The sequence below is a fragment of the Nothobranchius furzeri genome, chromosome 15 (genome assembly GCF_043380555.1).
Source record: "Nothobranchius furzeri strain GRZ-AD chromosome 15, NfurGRZ-RIMD1, whole genome shotgun sequence".
In the NCBI taxonomy this organism is placed as follows: domain Eukaryota; kingdom Metazoa; phylum Chordata; class Actinopteri; order Cyprinodontiformes; family Nothobranchiidae; genus Nothobranchius; species Nothobranchius furzeri.
The window spans coordinates 51,345,460-51,363,789 of NC_091755.1; the positions used below are offsets into that span (position 1 = coordinate 51,345,460).

The 18,330-nt window shown below is 40.0% G+C and overlaps 2 protein-coding genes across 4 annotated transcripts in view; one reads left to right on the plus strand and one right to left on the minus strand.

Annotated features, from left to right (window-relative positions):
* LOC107391320 (calcitonin gene-related peptide type 1 receptor) overlaps positions 1–6,121 on the minus strand; it is a 36,747-nt gene extending 30,626 nt beyond the window's left edge. For both annotated transcript variants that reach the window (XM_054746174.2, XM_015968579.3), the window contains exon 1: positions 5,977–6,121. The gene's annotated coding sequence lies outside the window, so the exon portion shown is untranslated. The remainder of the gene's footprint in view (positions 1–5,976) is intronic.
* Positions 6,122–7,220: 1,099 nt separating this feature from the next.
* itchb (itchy E3 ubiquitin protein ligase b) overlaps positions 7,221–18,330 on the plus strand; it is a 34,486-nt gene continuing 23,376 nt past the window's right edge. For both annotated transcript variants that reach the window (XM_015968577.3, XM_015968578.3), the window contains exons 1-3: positions 7,221–7,375; positions 15,517–15,608; positions 16,696–16,837. In XM_015968577.3, the coding sequence (XP_015824063.3) occupies positions 15,539–15,608; positions 16,696–16,837 (212 nt within the window). In that variant the 5' untranslated portion in view covers positions 7,221–7,375; positions 15,517–15,538. The remainder of the gene's footprint in view (positions 7,376–15,516; positions 15,609–16,695; positions 16,838–18,330) is intronic.

Genomic DNA, 18,330 nt, shown 5'->3' on the forward strand with positions numbered 1-18,330 from the left:
GGTATTTATTTATTTATTAATAATTTTAATATACAAACGTGCTGTATTTCTTTTGCTGTGGTGCAATTCAAACTCCCACTGCTAGGTGGCAGCAGTGTTTGCCGCCTTCGCTCGCTTTTTTTTTAATTCTGTAGGAACAACGAGATTTCGCGATTTCGTCTTAAAATTTGCAAAAATTATCTGGCTTTTAGCGTAGCGACATGTTTTATCTTCTCCCCTGAATGGCGATTATATTGAATTCAGTTCAGTTTACTTATTTAGCGCCAACTCACAACAAGAGTCGTCTTAAGGCACATTGAAAACCTTGCAGAAAGCCTTTAAAGACACACAATCATAAGGGAGTTGACAAACACGTCAAAAAAATACAAATTGTGATTTTTAGGATGGATCTTAGTGTGTATATTTTAACTGCAATCTGACCATAAAAATAACAGAAAAAAGAATTTGTGAAACAAATCTGCTATTGTTTTTTGTGTGTGTGTATTCTGCATTTGATGTGTGTGTGTGTTTGTCCCAGTGATTGATGGTCCATCTTCTGTCCCCCGTGTGTGTTTCAGGGCTTAACCTCACTAGAAAGTGGTCTCTTGACACACTCTGATCCCATAAATCACTTAGAAGTAAAAACCAGCAACATCAGGATTTACGGCGACTGAGCTGGATGTGTGTGACCAATTATGGATTTGTGATGTTCCCATAGTCAGACTCAGAAATAGCTCTTTTAGTTTGGAGCTGAGCCATGATGTGCAATTTTATTACTTCCTTTTGTAAGTTTGTCTGTCAGCAGTGAAGAAACGATCTTCGGTCCAAACAAGCCAGGCACTAAAAAGCTGAGGGCCAGGAGGTAATAATAACATTAAAAACTGAGAGACACTAATAAAAAAGTTGTTTCCGCAGCCATAGCAGTCTCCTCCATGTATTACTTTTAGGAGGCAGCACACCCTGACACCTTCCTCAGATATGGTCAGCTTGACACCATCATGCTTAAAATCTTGGCTCTGATTCAGTGTTTTGCTCATTTTTGGAACGTTCTGCAGCTTAAATGAGCACAAACTTTGGCTCGCTCCATTTGCTGTAACAATTTAATCATATTATTTACTATAAAAGGGATAGGTTGGTTTTTTTTAAGTGTATATCTGCACAAAAGCCAAATAATTACAGTCTTACTCATTGCGGATAGCTTTTCGAATGGCCTCTGTTCAAGGAAATGGTGATTTAAATCTGCTGGATGAGCTAACAGCTAGTCCAAAAGGAACAGTGACCAATTGTTGCAGTTTTAAAGGAGTCATTAAATGAGAAACAGTGCAATACTTGTTATTTTTTAAATTCAGTCACTCTGTCATGCTGGGTGGGACAATTTTCTCCAATGCCCATCACCTACATCAGCCGCAAAACGGAAATAGATGGGACAATGATTGGATCAGGAAAAGTCCGTTTTTTCTACGTCTACAGGAAATTAGCATTCATGGCCTCGCCCACCTTGGCTTGGTACCATATAAGACTGTTGTTGGTTTCGCATCCAGCAGAGCGCGTCTCGGCTAGTAGAAGCTAACCATTAGCATTAGCAACTCCACAACATGGAGGGCCAACTTCAGGCTTGTGTTATTTGTGGAGATAAAACATCAATGTTCCATTCTTTACCCCAGAAAAAAGAGCGTGCAAGGGCAGTGAAAGACGTTCATTGCTGTTAACCAATCAGAGTTGACGTATTTGAATATCATGAATGTTAATTAGTAGGACTAAAAATCCTCTCTTTTCCACTCACCGCTCCTTCAAAAAACTTCTAGCGCCAATGCTCTGGCGCGACATTGGCACAGGAGTTAAGTGCACTCCCTGTAATAAGAAGGTTGCAGGTTCGAGCCCAGCTCAGTCTGTCTCTACTATTGTGTCCTTGGGCAAGACACTTGACCCACCTTGCCTGCTGATAATGTTTGGAGGGACTGGTGATGCCTGTGTACAGCAGACTCGCCTTTGTCAGTGCACCGCAGGGCAGCTGTGGCTACAGTGTAGCTCATCACCACCAGGGTGTGAATGGGTGAACGGCTGATTGTGTTGTAAAGCACCCTGGAGGGGGGGGGGGGTCCAGGACTCTAGAAGGTACTTATCAAAGGCCATTTAACATAAAATGACTCAAAAGGCAGTCTTTCATACTGGAAACCAAAATGAATTAGAAAAAAAATCATGGATGGGACTTTTATAACAGCTCCAATCTCCAAAATGTCTCCCAACACACTCCATTTGATTCTGTTTCCAAAAACGTTTTATGTGTTCTCTCTTCCTATTTGGACACCCAAGCTTCTTCCACAGCAGCTTTTCTCTGTTTTGTTGTCTGTCCACCTAAAACAACTCAACTCTGCCCCCGCTGACATTAATTGGTAACTGCAGTTTGCCTAACACATGAACTCTGGATGAGTGAGTCTTTATCAGATATGTTCTCCCATACAAACGTGCTTTCAAAACAAAACCTTTTGGTAATAGATTTAAAAAAAATGATTGTAAAAGTATACGCAAGTAAAAATGCACAACTATATGTGATGGGACAGACAGATCTTGTCTGGTCCCACCCATCCCAGTAAAGAGCCAGGTGGCTCACATGAGAGTGATTTCAGGGTGGGGTGAGTCATAAGGGACCATTCCCATCTGTACCTGGTTCGGCCAGCCCGGATCGCTCCAGTCGGCCCCAGCCTGGCCCGGTTGATTCCACACATCCTTGCTTAGGTATGCAAGGAATGCAGTCAGAGACATTTTCAGCTTCTAGGTAATCAGCATGATAATGAATGATAATGAATTGTGCATGCCTTAAGCCCATGTGGGCTGATTCTACCCACCAATCAGAGGCTTGCTCTAATGGGGTACTGAGAGACTCCAGCTAAAAGCTGCATTCGTAAGTACTCTCCCTCCTCTGTTGCCTGTGCGGCATTAGCTAACGCTCGTTGCTCCATCTTCCTTTGTTTTGTATCGTGTGATCTCAGACTGATGCTGTTAGTGTCGAACTGCACCCAGGTACTCCTAATCAGATCTCTGCCCATGTGCGGCAGCTGTATTAAGGCTGATCTCATTCAGCCGCGCTACGACCGTAAGTCGTTGCCTCTGACTGGGAAGGGTTGCACTGATCCAGGTGGACCGTGCCAGTTTGTTTGTTTGCAGTGTGGCTGCCAGTCTGGTTTGCCCGAGAGCCTTTTTGTCATCCGGCTTCGCCTGCAGCGCTCCACCGAGATCAGCTGAGCATCTGACATTGGCGGCGGTACACCGGCCCCTCTACTGCTCCATCTCGCCGTCCTGCCATGAACAAGTCCATCTCAGGAGCCGGTGGTGTGCCGGGAGGGCCGCATCACTGCTGTTTCGACTGTACTGATCTGTTTCATCTACAATGATTTGTGTTGATTAGGGCTGCACGATATTAGGAAAACCTGACAGTGATTAATATTGCGATGACGATATCACTTGCGATAAATAAAAACTTAACTCAGGAACAAAAATAATCGAAAACAAAGAAATAAGAAAATCATAAAAATGAGAAATGCAAAAGATGTGAGGAAAGGGAAAAAGAAAATGATCAAGGAAAGGCGATCAGTGATCCCGGGAAAAGCAGAATCAGCAGAACAAAGCTAACTCAGGTGTTTGCTAACCATTAAAATTAAGTGCCGTCCACCTCGGGGGCGGGAATCTAACCTACGAGAACCCACCCGATTGGCCAAATGGGTGAAGAGCTCTATTTGATTTGTTAAACATCACGCTTCTGTTTGATTGACAGAACGCATTATGTGAAGCAAACATATGAGCTGACCATTCATTGCGATATTTTTGTTCTTCGCGATATGCATATGGCTCATGCTGATATCGCGATAACGATATATTTACGATATTTTGTGCAGCCCTGGTGTTAATGAATTGTTGGGTGTCGGACGCCTGGTTGCTGGGGCAACCACCATAAAGCCTGCAGGCTTACAGGAAGTATCCTATTTCGTTTGCCATGTGTTTCATATGTTTGATTATTTGGTGTGTTTATGTTGAATTTGTGTTGGTGGAACTTTTAGTATTTGTTGGCTCTGGGCCAAAGTGGTTACTTCTGGTGGACTAACTGGTGATATTGGACTCCGAGCACGTAACTCCCTCTGTATGTTTTTAGTATAGATATTTTAATAAAGATTTGTTTTATTGGAAAGATACCATCTGTTCCCCATTTGTGATTTTTGAACCTACGGTCCTTTATTCTGCCCTTCTCTGGGGGGTGTAACCCAGGGTGGTGTTGTTGCAACCTTTTTAACCAATAATTTGTTACGACTTCCACTTGCCATATCATGTCATAAATAATGAGTGTACTGAGCATTCCAGTTGAATAACTGAAGTGTTTCCCAACTTTTAATCACATTAAATCTGGATTTATATATATTTTCCCCCAAATCAAGCAGCTATTTTTCATTTATTAAGGTTGTTGGACTTTTTGTTTTTCTATGATTTCCTATAATGCAAAATTACTTTGCTGGTGTTGCAGCTCCTTCACCTACTCAGTCATTATTTGCAAACCGATAGCAACTCAAGATGTTATCTACCACTGACGCTAAAATAGGCTTGTCTTTTCTTTATTTAAACAAACCATGAGGGGGGGTCTTGGGTTTGCTTCTGCTATTAAACTGGACAGCCAGCTGGGGGATGGGACCAAAGTAGTGTCGAAGACGCCTATTAATACACTGATGGGTTCCTGGCAAGAGCAGGCTGTTCCAGTCAAAGTCGCACAGGCACACTGGCTGGGTGGGAGGTGGCGAGAGGGTAGAAGTTTCCCACGAGCATGTGCAGACTCAAACTGGAGTCCAGGAAGCAACGTGAGGCATTCAAAAGTCAAGCTGGTCTAAGATCATTGTCCCAAATGTGAGAAAACCCCAAGTTAAGCATGGAAATACATCACTCAAAAGGAAAATAGATTTAAAACAGCTTCTTTTAGTGGTTTGTTATGCTTTCTTTATGATTGTATGGGGCTGAAATAAATTTACCAAGATTTGCTGTTAAGTAGAGTTTATACAGTGCACTTCCAAGAGTCACAGCACGCAGCAAGAAAACACTCAAGACAAGAATGCAACTCCTTCCAGTCTGCAAGGGGCTGTCTGCTAATGCTCATGCAAAAGTGGATGGGGAAAATGCAAATTCAGTATAAATAACAAAGGATTGGCCAGTGCAGAAAACCTGCTGAGAGCGATCTAGTTTCTGCTAATTTATATCTGGAAAACATATCTTTGCTCTGTTTGCAGCGCGAGAAGAGCCGGTGTGCAAAACAAAAGACAAAAGCAAGACCTCTCTCTCTAAAACAGATATATTTAGCATTACTTTAAATCTGTGCTTTTAAAAAGAGAGGTTCGGGTTATTTTGACTTTGAGTGTTGCTAATAAAAGATCGCACCATCAACATCTATTAAATCACAGCCCTCTTCACTATCGGATGTCACTCACATCACACTGGCTTACTCTAAGCTCACTGATGCTGACAGAAGACTCATCCTTCAGCTGTCATGTTTAACATTAATGGAGATTATCACAAAGATGCTGTGTTGTTCTACTTAGAAATACAATAATAGATACAGGCAAGAAGCCAGTCATGGGTGCAACCTCTCCCCAATGTTCAACTTCTGGTTTATAGCCAGAAAAGAAGAGGTAGGTTTTAATGAATAGAAATTAATAAATTAATTTATTAGTTGTCACGGAAAATATGAATTATTAATTTTAATCTTATTTCCAGTGATATTACAAAATGACTACATTATACACATCCCACAATTGCAAATTATAGGAACTTTTCTTGTTGATTACCTTGCCACAGTCTTTTGTTCCATATGATTAAAGCAGTAATAATCCTGAGCTGCTGTATAGAAACTGTTTCTGTGTTTTTATTATTTACAAGACTACCACACTGTCCAGTAAAGCTTCATGGAACCACATCAATGAACAAATCCTGCCTGAATCACTGGAGCTGAGATGCGTCGCTTACCTTTTCTCTGAGTGAGATGTCAAACTGGTGTTTTCTGCAAATATCCCACAGCTTGCATGTTTCGAGCACAGAAGCCTCTCATGCTGCCTTTCTATTAACACTGACCAAGCCCAGACACTCTGCCACAGCAGTCAAGCCATGCAACTAATGTGCACTTCCTGTTTACACTTTCAAAATAAAGCACTCGAGGAGCTGAAAATTAATTTGAACCATAGGAACCCATGGTTACTTAGATGTAATGTGTCAGAATAGAACAGAGTTTATTAGAATATAATTGACTTTATTGATCCCACAGTGGGGACATCCACTTGCTACAACAGCACACACACACTTAGAGAAAAGGAAGAAGAAAAATAATAATAAGTATAGGTAAACACACAAAGGCATTAAGTTATTATTGTCACCTTCAGCCGCTAAAAAGAACGAATAAAACAGAAACTTGGGTTTCCAGAACTGTGCAGCATAAGGAACACAGACGTACTGGTGTACATCCGGTCGCTATTGCACAAGTAAGGCATTACAAGGCATTACAAAAAATGAGGGAAGCTTTTATATTATTTTTTGAAAATATTTTACTGGTAAAGAGAACATAAAATATTGATTTTTTATTTTAAATTACAACATAAGCTAAATATTTGTTGTGAGACCACTAATTTACTACATCTTTTATCTTTAGCAGGACTGTTCAATTGTGGTGCCCTTCAGCAAGACTGTGGTAAAACAGCGCCATCTGCTGTTTGAAGCTACTTATTAAAAGATGCTATGTAATTTTTCTAGAACGAGTTCAAACTAATAATTTTTACTGTGAAGTCCTGGCTTGGCTGACACAAATTTACTTTTAAATATATTTTATGTCCTAATGTGGAATGCAAATAGTTGGTTCACTCAATTATACTTTATTTTATTTTTATAAATAATATATATATATATATATATATATATATATATATATATATATATATATATATATATATATGTGTGTGTGTGTATATATTTATATATATATATATATATATATATATATATATATATATATATATATATATATATATATATATATATATATATACATGTATATATATATATATATACTATTCAGCAGAAAATAAAAGCACTACTTTCGCGCACCCGAGCCCCTCGACGGACCCTGAATGCATCACCGTGTTTACTGAACGTTCATTGGTTCACCTTGTTTCCGCTTTGATCCAATCACAGCGTGACGGAAGAGCGGCGTGCGCCCCACCTTGTTTCGGTCACGTGACGGAGGCTTACGAAGATGGTGGAAGTTTCTTCTTCCTCGGAGTGAATCCGGATATAAACCAAAACACCCCGCTATACGAGGGCTGGGAGGATATTACAGCGTTACCAGATACATTGTACCACCTCTGCTACGTTCCGAGTAAGTTATTATCCCGGTCTGTGTTCATTAGTGGACCGTTTTGTTGTAAAGCCGTCGGACTTTGGGATTTCCATCCTGCCGTGATGACACAGGCCAGCAGCTAGCCGGGCTGGGATGGCAGCAGGTTGTTGTCAGACCGGGTGACCAGCTGACATTCAACACGTACAAAACAAACGCACGAGCTACCCTTTCAAATGTACTTGAACAGTGTTTAGCAGGTGACAGTTCATTATCTTAACATAAACGAACCGTTCCCGCTGCTCGGCTGTGTTACTTAAATGACCAGTTGGACCAAATTATCTCATCTTTGTGGTGTTTAAGTCCGACATGCGGCACAAAGACAACGTTCTGGTGAGAAAAATGTCATTTATAACCCCATACCGTCATGCTATTAGGTGTCCCTTTTCTGTGTCTGGCTTTCATAGTGTCATTTTAGTGATAATCTGTTTAGTTTACTGCTCACAGGCTAGTTTCTCCTTCAAACATAAATAAAACGTAAACTAACACTTTCACAAACTCTGCAGTATGTTAATCTGTTGCACCATCTTTTACTTTTGTGGTTGTTCATTTCATTTTACAGCCACAATTGAAGCCACATGTTTGCAGAGTTGTTATACTTAACAATTTCCCCATTGGTATTGTTGTTCATTTTTAGTATTTATTAAACATTATAGTGCTGGCAGTACAAGCTCCCTTCGTGAATTGCATAAATTATGTCAAGAGAACAAAGTTTTTCTCACATTTTATACGTAGTTTTTCGTTATTTAATCATTAAAATCCGTTTAGCATAAAACAGTGTGGTTGATTCTCTTAAAACATTTCTATACAAGGGCTTTCTTCCTAAAGCGTCACAATTAAGGAACCTGTTTTTCCATTTCTGTTACTACCGGTAATCATCGCCAAAGCATGTTATGCTGATTTACAGCATTAGTCACGATACGTTTACTAAGGTGTTACTAGTTTTTAAAAATTTTGATTTGTTGGAGTAGGTCTGTTTATTATATCCCTGGAAAGTTGATAAAAGGAAGTAGACACGAATGTTTTATTTGACATTTGAATAGCAAATACAACGTAGAATAGAATAGGCTTTATTTATCCCAAAGTGGGGAAATTCACTTGTTAAGGCAGCACATACACTTAAAGATATAAGAAAAAATAATACAGGTAAATACACAAAGGCAGTAGGCTATTATTGTATCTTTCAGTGCTTAAAAAACAAGAATAAAAATAGAGTACAAATAGAAAATTGAGTTTCCAAGAAAAGACAACATAAAAGACACAGGTATACAAATGTGCATCCGGGTATTGCACAGGTTTCACATGCATTGAATGTAGCACGGATGTTGGCGTGTAACTGGCTAATGACGGGAGTTAAGCTGTGGAGTTACACACACTTACTGCTGGGTGACTCAATCTGTCGCTGAGCTGTCAGTGGCCTCAACATTACAGCATTTCACATAAAAAAACTGTATTTTCTAAATTTTCCTGCTCATGATCCAGAAATTCAAAATGCTCAAGGTCTGTGACTCCAACTACCTCTTGTCCAAGAACACTCATGTTCGAGTACTTTTATCTCGCTGCTCCACCTCAAAAGTGCAGATGGTCAGAGACAGATGTGGCTTTTTAACTGGTTCCAGTAAAAGCAACAGTAACCATCTCCTTTATCATTTGGGTGTTGAGGCTAGGTTTGTGTGCTCGCCTGTCTGCTGCACCACCTCTTTCTTTTATGCTGACTCATCTTTGCCAGTGATAAGACTTACAACTGTGGTCTTGGTGGCCAACTTAATGATGTTTCAGAAACTAGCACTTGTGTGATTCAGCGGGATGAACTGTAAAGGGCTCTGCTCACACCCAGCTCAATGCTGTGATTTAAAATTTAAAGATGCCAGTTTTGACTAGTACTTTCTATGAGGAAGTATGGGTCATTAAGGTGTTTTGCACGCTTCTGGACAAAGGTCCTGGATGATGTCTAATTTGGAAGCCATCTAAGGATGAATGGAGAAAACCCTCTTTGTGTTTGCTGATATTTAAAGCACCCATCTAATGGCAGTTTGCAAATTTGTGAATGTTAGTTTTAAATAAATAAACTCAAGTCCTGAGTAGTCAATAGAGTTTAACATTCAGCAAATATGCTCATCTACAGAACAAGTTTGGTCGACTTGTGGGGTTGCAATGTCAGCTGTTGCGATGAATAATTGACCAAGATCAAAGCTGCTTTCAGACTGAAAGTTTACCCATGAGCTCCTGACTTTCTCCTGCTCTGCCATGTGCATTCTTTATGAGATGGAGCCAGGGTATTACATTATTTAAACTCTGAGCTAATAAACCAAATTCCAGAACAGATACCAGTGCCGGTATTTGTTTGGCTTTGCTTGTAAGAGACGTTTCATTAAATGTGTTATTTGTTTATCTGCGATTATGCAGGTGTTACTGTAAGTAATGCTGAACAAAAATGGTGCAGCATTATGTCGTGTTTTAAGTTTTATGTCCTGTCGCTGATCTGTGGTTCAAATGTGCGCAGTTGTTTGTTCTGCTTAGGGTTGAACTTTGATCCAGGAGGGATGTAGATCCATGCAAATGTAAAATTAGACATATAAGGAACAGTTTCAACGCTGACAGGAAAATATTGACCGTTTTCATTCATGATGCCATTGAAAGGTGGAATGTTAGTTGTTTTTCTTGCCATTCAAGCAAGCTACTTTTTGAATATACAGTCGTGGACAAAAGTTTTGAGAATGACACAAATATTAATTTCCACAATGTCTGCTGCTGAACTGCTTTTAGATCTTTGTTTCAGTTGTTTCTGTGATGTACTGAAATATGATTGCAAACACTTCATATGTTTCAAAGGCTTCATCAACAATTATATGACATTTATGCAAAGAGTCAGTATTTGCAGTGTTGGCCCTTCTTTTTCAGGACCTCTGCATTTCAACTGGGCATGCTCTCAATCAACTTCCGGGCCAAATCCTGACAGATAGCAACCCATTCTTTCATAATCACTCCTTGGAGTTTGTCAGAATTAGTGGGTTTTTGCTTGTCCGCCCGCCTCTGGAGGATTGACCACAAGTTCTCAGTGGGATTTAGATCTGGAGAGTTTCCAGGCCATGGACCCAAAAGTTCAACGTTTTGGTCCCCGAGCCACTGAGTTATCACTTTTGCCTTTCTTTATTCATGGCCGTGTTTTTGAGAAAATTTGTGAGTGAACCCTTGGATGAGAAGCAACCCCACACATGAACGGTCTCAGGGTGCTTTACTGTTGGCATGACACAGGACTGATGGTAGCACTCACCTTTTCTTCTCCAGACAAGCCTTTTTCCAGATGCACCAATCCGAACGGGGCTTCATCGGAGAATATGACTTTGCCCCGGTCCTCAGTAGTCCATCCGCCATACTTGTTGTAGAAGACCAATCTGTCCCTAATGTTTTTATTTTGGAGAGAAGTGGCGTCTTTGCTGCCCTTCTTGACACCAGGTAATCTTCCAGAAGTCTTTGCCTCACCATGCGTGCAGATGCACCCACGCCTGCCTGCTGCCATTCCCGAGCAAGCTCTGCACTAGTGGCACTCCGATCTCGCAGCTGAATCCTCGTTAGGACATGATCCTAGCGCTTGCTGGACTGTCTTGGACGGCCTAAGCCTTCTTAACAAGAATTGAACCCCTTTCTTTGAAGTTCTTGATGATCCTATTACGGCCGGGACTTTAATGCATTAATTATGATTAATTAATTAGAAAAAAATAACGCGTTAAAAAAATTAACGCATTTAATCGCAGCTTGCATTTCGAGCACGGCGGAACCTTTGTCATTGCACGACTTCCTCGTAGACTGAATATCACTGACGCACACAACAATGCACAGTGCTAATGGCTACTAAAATGGAATAAAAACAGAAAGAAGTTGCCTTGCTTGGACTGATGCAGGATTTAGGAAATTCTTAACTTGGAAAAAATAAAACAACTCCAGACAACAACGAAGTCCGTGTCGCGGACATTGTTCAGAGATCGATACTGCTGCAGCCGCCCGGCGGCACCGGAAACTTTACAAAAGTTGCAGTAAGCTATATTTTTTACATTTACGTAACATCTGTGCGGCGCTGAAAGCGCCAGACAGAATAGTTCTGTGTCCTAACAGTAGTTTATGAAAGTAAGACAAACGAGAGGCACCTGGCTGCCGCTGGGAGAACGCTCCGTGTTCTCACTACTCTGTAAACAATCACAGACAACGTGTCTTACAGTTGAAAACAGAAGTTTAAGTTAAAACAGAAACACTCTGAAACTTTTCTGATGATTTTCTAAACAATTCTGTCAGGGAATTATATGTTTCTGAGACGAGTCTCTGTCTAAACATCGCATGCATTACTATCATTAAGCAGCGAGGTGTGTTGAAGCTGTCATCAGCTAAGGGGCGGATGCTTCAGTGCATCAGGGGCAGCGAGGAACGAGGAAGTTGTGTTCAGGCTGGAGATCACACCAGATTCGCTGCTGCAGGTGTGAATCTGCGGGTCTGCAGCATCCCCTTCTCAACGTGACATCAGGACTTCCCATGTAAGGAAGGTCCGCTCACCTGTTCGTCAGATCATTATTTCCTCGCCATGATCTTTTATCTTCCCATCATCCTCCAGTCATCCGACTGGAACCAGTTAGTGTTCCTGATCATTCTCAGAATATGTCACACCTGCTCTGGTGTTAAAAGTTAGTACATTTAAGTCCTAGATCATATTTGTGCCTGTTCTACTGTCTTTTTGAAGGATTATTATTTATATGTGTGTTTTTACTACATTATGAGTAGAAATGCTAATAAAAACTCCCAATTATACAATCAAGTGAAACTGGAAAAAATAGAATCTGGTGCAAAGTCAAATTTATTTCAGTCATTCAACTAGACAGAGAGACTATTTAAAGGCTCAGGAACCCTTTGCAGGTGTTTTCTATTTGTAATTATAAATTTTAGTTGATTTGGGTTTTGTTTCATATCACACAGTGACATTTGAATAATTAAAATGCATGTTTATATTAAAAGCTTTAGTTGACAGTAATAACCATGTCTAATGTTTGATTCTGTCTCATAATTTTAATTAAAAGTTTTACTTTGAGAGCACATTTTCCTGAATGATTAAAATGCGATTAATTTAGATTAATTAATTACAAAGCCTCTAATTAATTAGATTAAATTTTTTAATCAAGTCCTAGCCCTAGATCAGGGGTGTCAAAGATGCGGCCTGCGGGCCGGATTCGGCCCACGAGATGGTTGTGTAAACTTTATTTTCATTCTTTACAATGTAGAGTGAAAATAAACTTATCTTTGTGAGCAAGTTCTCTCTGTAATGAGTATAAATAAAGCAAAGCTGCGCTCAAGACTCACACAAGAACTTGAATCACATCCTGAAGTTGGCTGCCACTCAGGATGTGACTTCTGATATTGATGTGCTGGTGAAAGCTAAAAGATGTAAAGTAAAATGAGTCAAATATACTTTAAGTGCTGCATGAAACTGATCTTACCATGTGATCTGTAAGCTCTTTGAATCACTAAGGAATGTTTATTTATTTATTTTTAATTTTTTTCAAGTACACTTCAGGTGTTATACTTGTACTACACTGTCCTCAGGCTCCAGCCTTGTTTTATATTGATTGAATTAAAACAAAGAAAACAATTTGAAGTTTTTTTTTTTATGTACCGGTCCGGCCCACCTGGGACTAGATTTCCCTCAATGTGGGCCCTGAGCTAAAATGAGTTTGACACCCCTGCCCTAGATCCTATAAATTGTTTATCTAGGAGCAATCTTAAAAGTTACAATACCCTTGCACATGAAGCCATTTTTGTGCAACGCAATGATGGCTGCACGCGTTTCTTTGCAGGTCACCGTGGTTAACAATGGAAGAACAATGATCGCAATCATCACCCTCCTTTTAACATGTCAAGTCTGCCATTCTAAAGCCGGGCGTACACTGTGCGACTTTTTCACTTTTTTGAGCCGATTTTCCAGTCGTGCGTGAATCCACGACATTGGGGCGAGTTTTGCGCCGAGCGGTCGTGTAGTGTACAGGGGGTTATGAGAGGCGATTAACACCACGTGACCAGCTACCGATCAGCAGTCGTGAGGTCGCACGGACTTCTGGCGTATTTAATATTTCGCTCGTCCCTCGTGAGGGTATCGCACTGTTGAAGCGGCGCTGCGAGCAGCTGCAACCCAAAAAGTATCAGAACCGCTCACGGCGCAATCCTGCATCAACACCGCTCCCCGCTATTTCCCTAATAACACACGTTGTTCGTTTTAATTTCTACACATTTTTTTACTCACAAAGATTGTCAAGAAAGCGTGTTTGTCGTGTTCATGTCAAATTAAACTGATCGCAAAACACAGATTTACTTTCTTTATTTTGTTTTCCTCATCCAACCCCCACAAATCGCTGTGTGTCCTCCTGCAGCACTCCCGAAGGACAACAGGCAAATTATGTGTTGTGTAAAAACTGCTATTTTTAGCATATTTTTAGGGCCGATGTTTTGCTACCAGACGTGCAGTGTGAGCAGTCAGGTCGCATCCGAGAACTGGGTCATACAGTGTGAGCGCATGGCTCGTGAGATCTGCTCTGCGAGGAAGTCGTACAGTTTGAGCTGAAGCTGAGTGCTACGAGTGAAAAAGTCGCACAGTGTCCGCCCGGCTTTAGCCAATCAGCCTGAAATAAGGATCTCCAGCCTTGTGCTCGTCAACATTCTCAGCTGAGTTAACAAGAAGATTACTGAATTGATCTCAGCAGGTCCTTTAATGACAGCAATAAAAGGCAGTGGAAATTTTGGGGGGGGGGGGGGGGGGGTACATTAATTTCCACGGCGAAGAAGGACTATGCAATTCATCTGATCACTCGTCACAACATCCTGGAGTATTTGCAAACTGCTGTTATAAAAGCTTAAGCAGTAACTTTTCCAATTTCCCATATTTGTGTCATTCTCAAAACATTTGGCCACGACTGTAGGCTACACAATCCAAAGGTTCAACCCCCTTTCTTTACAGAAAGGCCCAATTGACATGAATGTTGCCAACCTACGCACATCTTCATTTTTTTGTTATCAAATTTATTGACATGGAAAAAATGACCTCTAAGAGTCAGACATTTTGATAACGATACATTTTGGATTTATTTCCCAGCTCTAACTGGAAATAATGGTTATTACGTCTCTGTTATTGTTATACCAACACATTTGGTTTCAGATGAGTTTTTTCCCGCTATCACTGAATTAACTAAAAACCAAGGAATCAAAACACACGTTGTTTGTGATGAGATTCTGTTGTTGTTCGCTAGATATGTTCCAGTCATGTTTTTTTTTTCTTTTTTTTTCCGAGTCATTTAGTTCAGAGTTTTTGCCAATACCATCCAGTGTGGTAGATTTTCTCCTATCTTGGCATATTTGCTGACAATGTTTTCAATTTTTCAGTGTCGGCTGGCTCCGTGTTTTTATTTGAGTTGCTGCAGCAAACGGAGCAGGGTTTCTCTTTTTTGTAGTTTGGCGTGTCACATTAGTAGTGTTGAATGCAGCACTACTCTTTCCACCATAAGTGCCGAGTTTGCATGCATTACAAGCGTCTTGCACTCGATTTGCTGTCCAGTTTCTAATTCATCACAAATAAAGACATTTTCTCTCACCTGAGGTGAAAAGTAAGCTCTTTGTTAGCCTGCTAGCTGACAGCTACATGTTAGGGTGTCTGAATTTGTAAGCTACCTCACATTGTGGGACATTACAGTGTTGTTGTCATTTGTGAAAATGTAAAACTAAGCCATTGTTGATCCATTTGAAAATATCTATCTCAGGATGAATTTAGAAAGTGATATTTGTTGTTTTATGAGGTTATATCCAATCTTTTCCACCTGATTCTGATCCTTTGAAAATTACGTGATCGGGTTTGGAGTATCTCTAGTGTTAGCAAAAGTGATTTTATTTTCTATGGAACAGTTGGATTTGTTAAAAATATTCAATACAAACAACGTGAGTGTATGATGTCCACCAGACGAGTGTTGGAGCTGTTAATGGGTTTAATACTTATTGCAGGTTCGGACTGGGGGGTATTTTATTTGTGGACCAAACACACTCTTAAGGGTCGTTTTGGCAGAAAGGAACTCATTTGTCGCCATTTGTTTTGACTGCAGGCCCTCTTCCCAGCCCTATGTCATGGCCAGTGGCGTCACCAAGTCAACCACTCCCAATGGTTACCCCATGAAGGCACAGCTTCAAATCCTTGGTAAGTCTCTCGTTCTGTTAGTGTAAAACCAAGAATAAAATATTTGAATCGGTGGGAATGGGAAGAAAGGTGGGTCCATGGGTATGGGTTCTGTTTATAGAAAAATAACTTTTAAATTCACAATCTGTATCTGAAAGAGCCAAGATTCAAATTTTGGTATTTTCTTATTAACCACAATTAGTTTTATTTTGTGTTTAGGGCTCCACAATATATCGCAAACGTATCGTCACCGCGATATCAGCATGTGCAATACGCATATCGCAAAGAACAGAATGAACATATTGAATTGTCAGCTCAAATGTTTGCTACACAGAAATGCATTTTGTCAGTCAAACAGAAGCATGATGTTTTTAACGAATCAAATAGAGCTCTTCCCTCATTTGGCCAATCGGGTGGGTTCTCTTAGGTTAGATGCCCGCCCCCGAGCCAGACGGCACTTAATTAGGATGGCTAGCAAACACCACCTGAGTTAGCTTCGTTCTGCTTTTCCCGGGATCTACTGATTGCCTTTTCTTGTTCATTTTCTTTTCCCTTTTCTCACATCTCTTAATCACAATTTTTGCTTTTCCAGCTTTTATGATTTTTAAAATAATTTTTATATTTTTTGTATTTCTTAGTTTTTTTATTTTTTTGTTCCTGAGTTAAGTTTTCATTTATTGCAAGTAATATCGTCATCGCAATATTAATTCATTTTATCGCGTATCGCAGGTTTTCCTAATATCGAGCAGCTCTAGTTTACATGAATTTATATTTTTATATTTTGTATATTTATATTGGTGTATTTTACTTCAGCGTATACGCCATGAAGCTTGTCTTGTCACCCAGGCCCTTTAGGCACTTGAACGACTTGTGTAAATTGTAACTTGATTCCTCAAAAATTTCCTGGAGTTTCAATTTGTATTTGCTTTCTTGCAAAAAACACCATAAATACGCTAGATTTTGAGATGATTTCTTGCTTTATGTTGAACCGAATGATGTTTATTTGCCAACTTGACTTTCGCCCATCAACATGCAACTTTGTTTTCCCGAATGATTATTACCTCATATATCCAGATTTCTGGTGTAAGGCCTCTTCTTTCTGTTGCAGTGCTGTCAGCTAAACTAAAAGAAAACAAGAAGAACTGGTTTGGCCCCAGTCCTTATGTAGAAGTGACGGTCGACGGCCAATCCAAGAAGACGGAGAAATGCAACAACACTCACAGCCCCAAGTGGAAGCACCCGCTCACTGTGTGAGTCTTGTAATTATAGGAATGTTAGACTCGCGTGACACAAAGTCATCCGTCACACTCACACCTCCATTGTTAGTGCTTTAAATTTATAATTTCCCTCAAAAGACCTGTGATTTAAAACAAAAAAACTAAACTAGTGTGAGTTTAAATAGCAGTTATCTGCATTTGCAGCTGAGGAAACAGAACCTTGGCTTTACTGAGCTTTGCGGGCTGTGTGTACCTTTTACTCACCTTAAAAGTTACAATTCTGGTTTTTCAAGGACTTCAAGACAAGTTTTTAATTTATAGAAACTTTTATTTAAGTTATTCAAACCAACTGTTATTCACAGATTTGACTTGCACACTAATTTTGTTTCACTAAACCATTTCCTGCTTCTCCCTCCTACTGGTTGAAAATGGAATTACAACATCAATGTTCACTCTGAATTTAGCTCTTTTCTACAGACTGTTTACTTTTAGCTCCTCGTCTCTCACAGCTTGCATGGCATAATACAAGTTCGTCTTATAGGTGCACAAAAATATCCTATGAGTAATTTCTGGTTGAATAATATTTCTCAATACTTTTCCCGCTGCTGCTTGTATTTATTTGTTTTATCCAACCTTATTTCTCAAATGATTTTATGATTTTTCTAAGAGTTTCGTATGTAGTTTTTACTAATTAGAAGAATCTTCGTAGCAAATTTGTAAGTCTTACTCAGACAACACCAATCCTGAGGTGAATAAAATGTATTTTCATGTTCTTTCTCATGATTTATTTATAATGTTTAATGAGGTTTGTGGTGTTACTGCAATACCTGACAGTCTTTTTGCAGTTGTTGCTGGTAGTAGCACTGAAGTAGCATCACACGTGACTAAGTTTACGTTCTGCCAAGCGACCTCTGGCCAACCTTGAGCTTCCAGCTGCAGCATAAATAGAAGGGAACGCAGTGTGCTCCCCGTAGCGGCTCATGGTATTTATACTGTACCATATCATCATATCCCCAGCCACCTCAACTGGCTCCTCTCAATGTGGAGGAGCAGCGGCTCTACTCCGAGCTCCTCCCAGATGCTTCTCACCCTATCTCTAAGGGAGAGTCCAGCCACCTTGCAGAGAAAACTGACTTCGGCTGCTCATATCCTTGATCTTGTTCTTTCGGTCACTACTCAAAGCTCGTGACCGTAGGTGAGTGTAGGAACGTAGATCAACCGGTAAATCGAGAGCTTCGCCTTCTGGCTCAGCTCTCTCTTCACCACGACAGACAGGTACAACATCCACAGTACTGCAGATAGGGGTGGGTGAAAAAAAATCATATCACAATTTTGTTTTTGCAAAATCACGATTTAATCACGGTTTTTTTCTATTTTGACAATTCAGACGTTTTTGAAGTTATTTACCATTAAAATGCATCAATTTAAATCATACCCATTCACAAAAAATCTGATAAAAGATTTCAGAATCCTAAAAAAATCTTAAAATTCCATTATCTCTTTATTCAATTCAATTCAAGTTTATT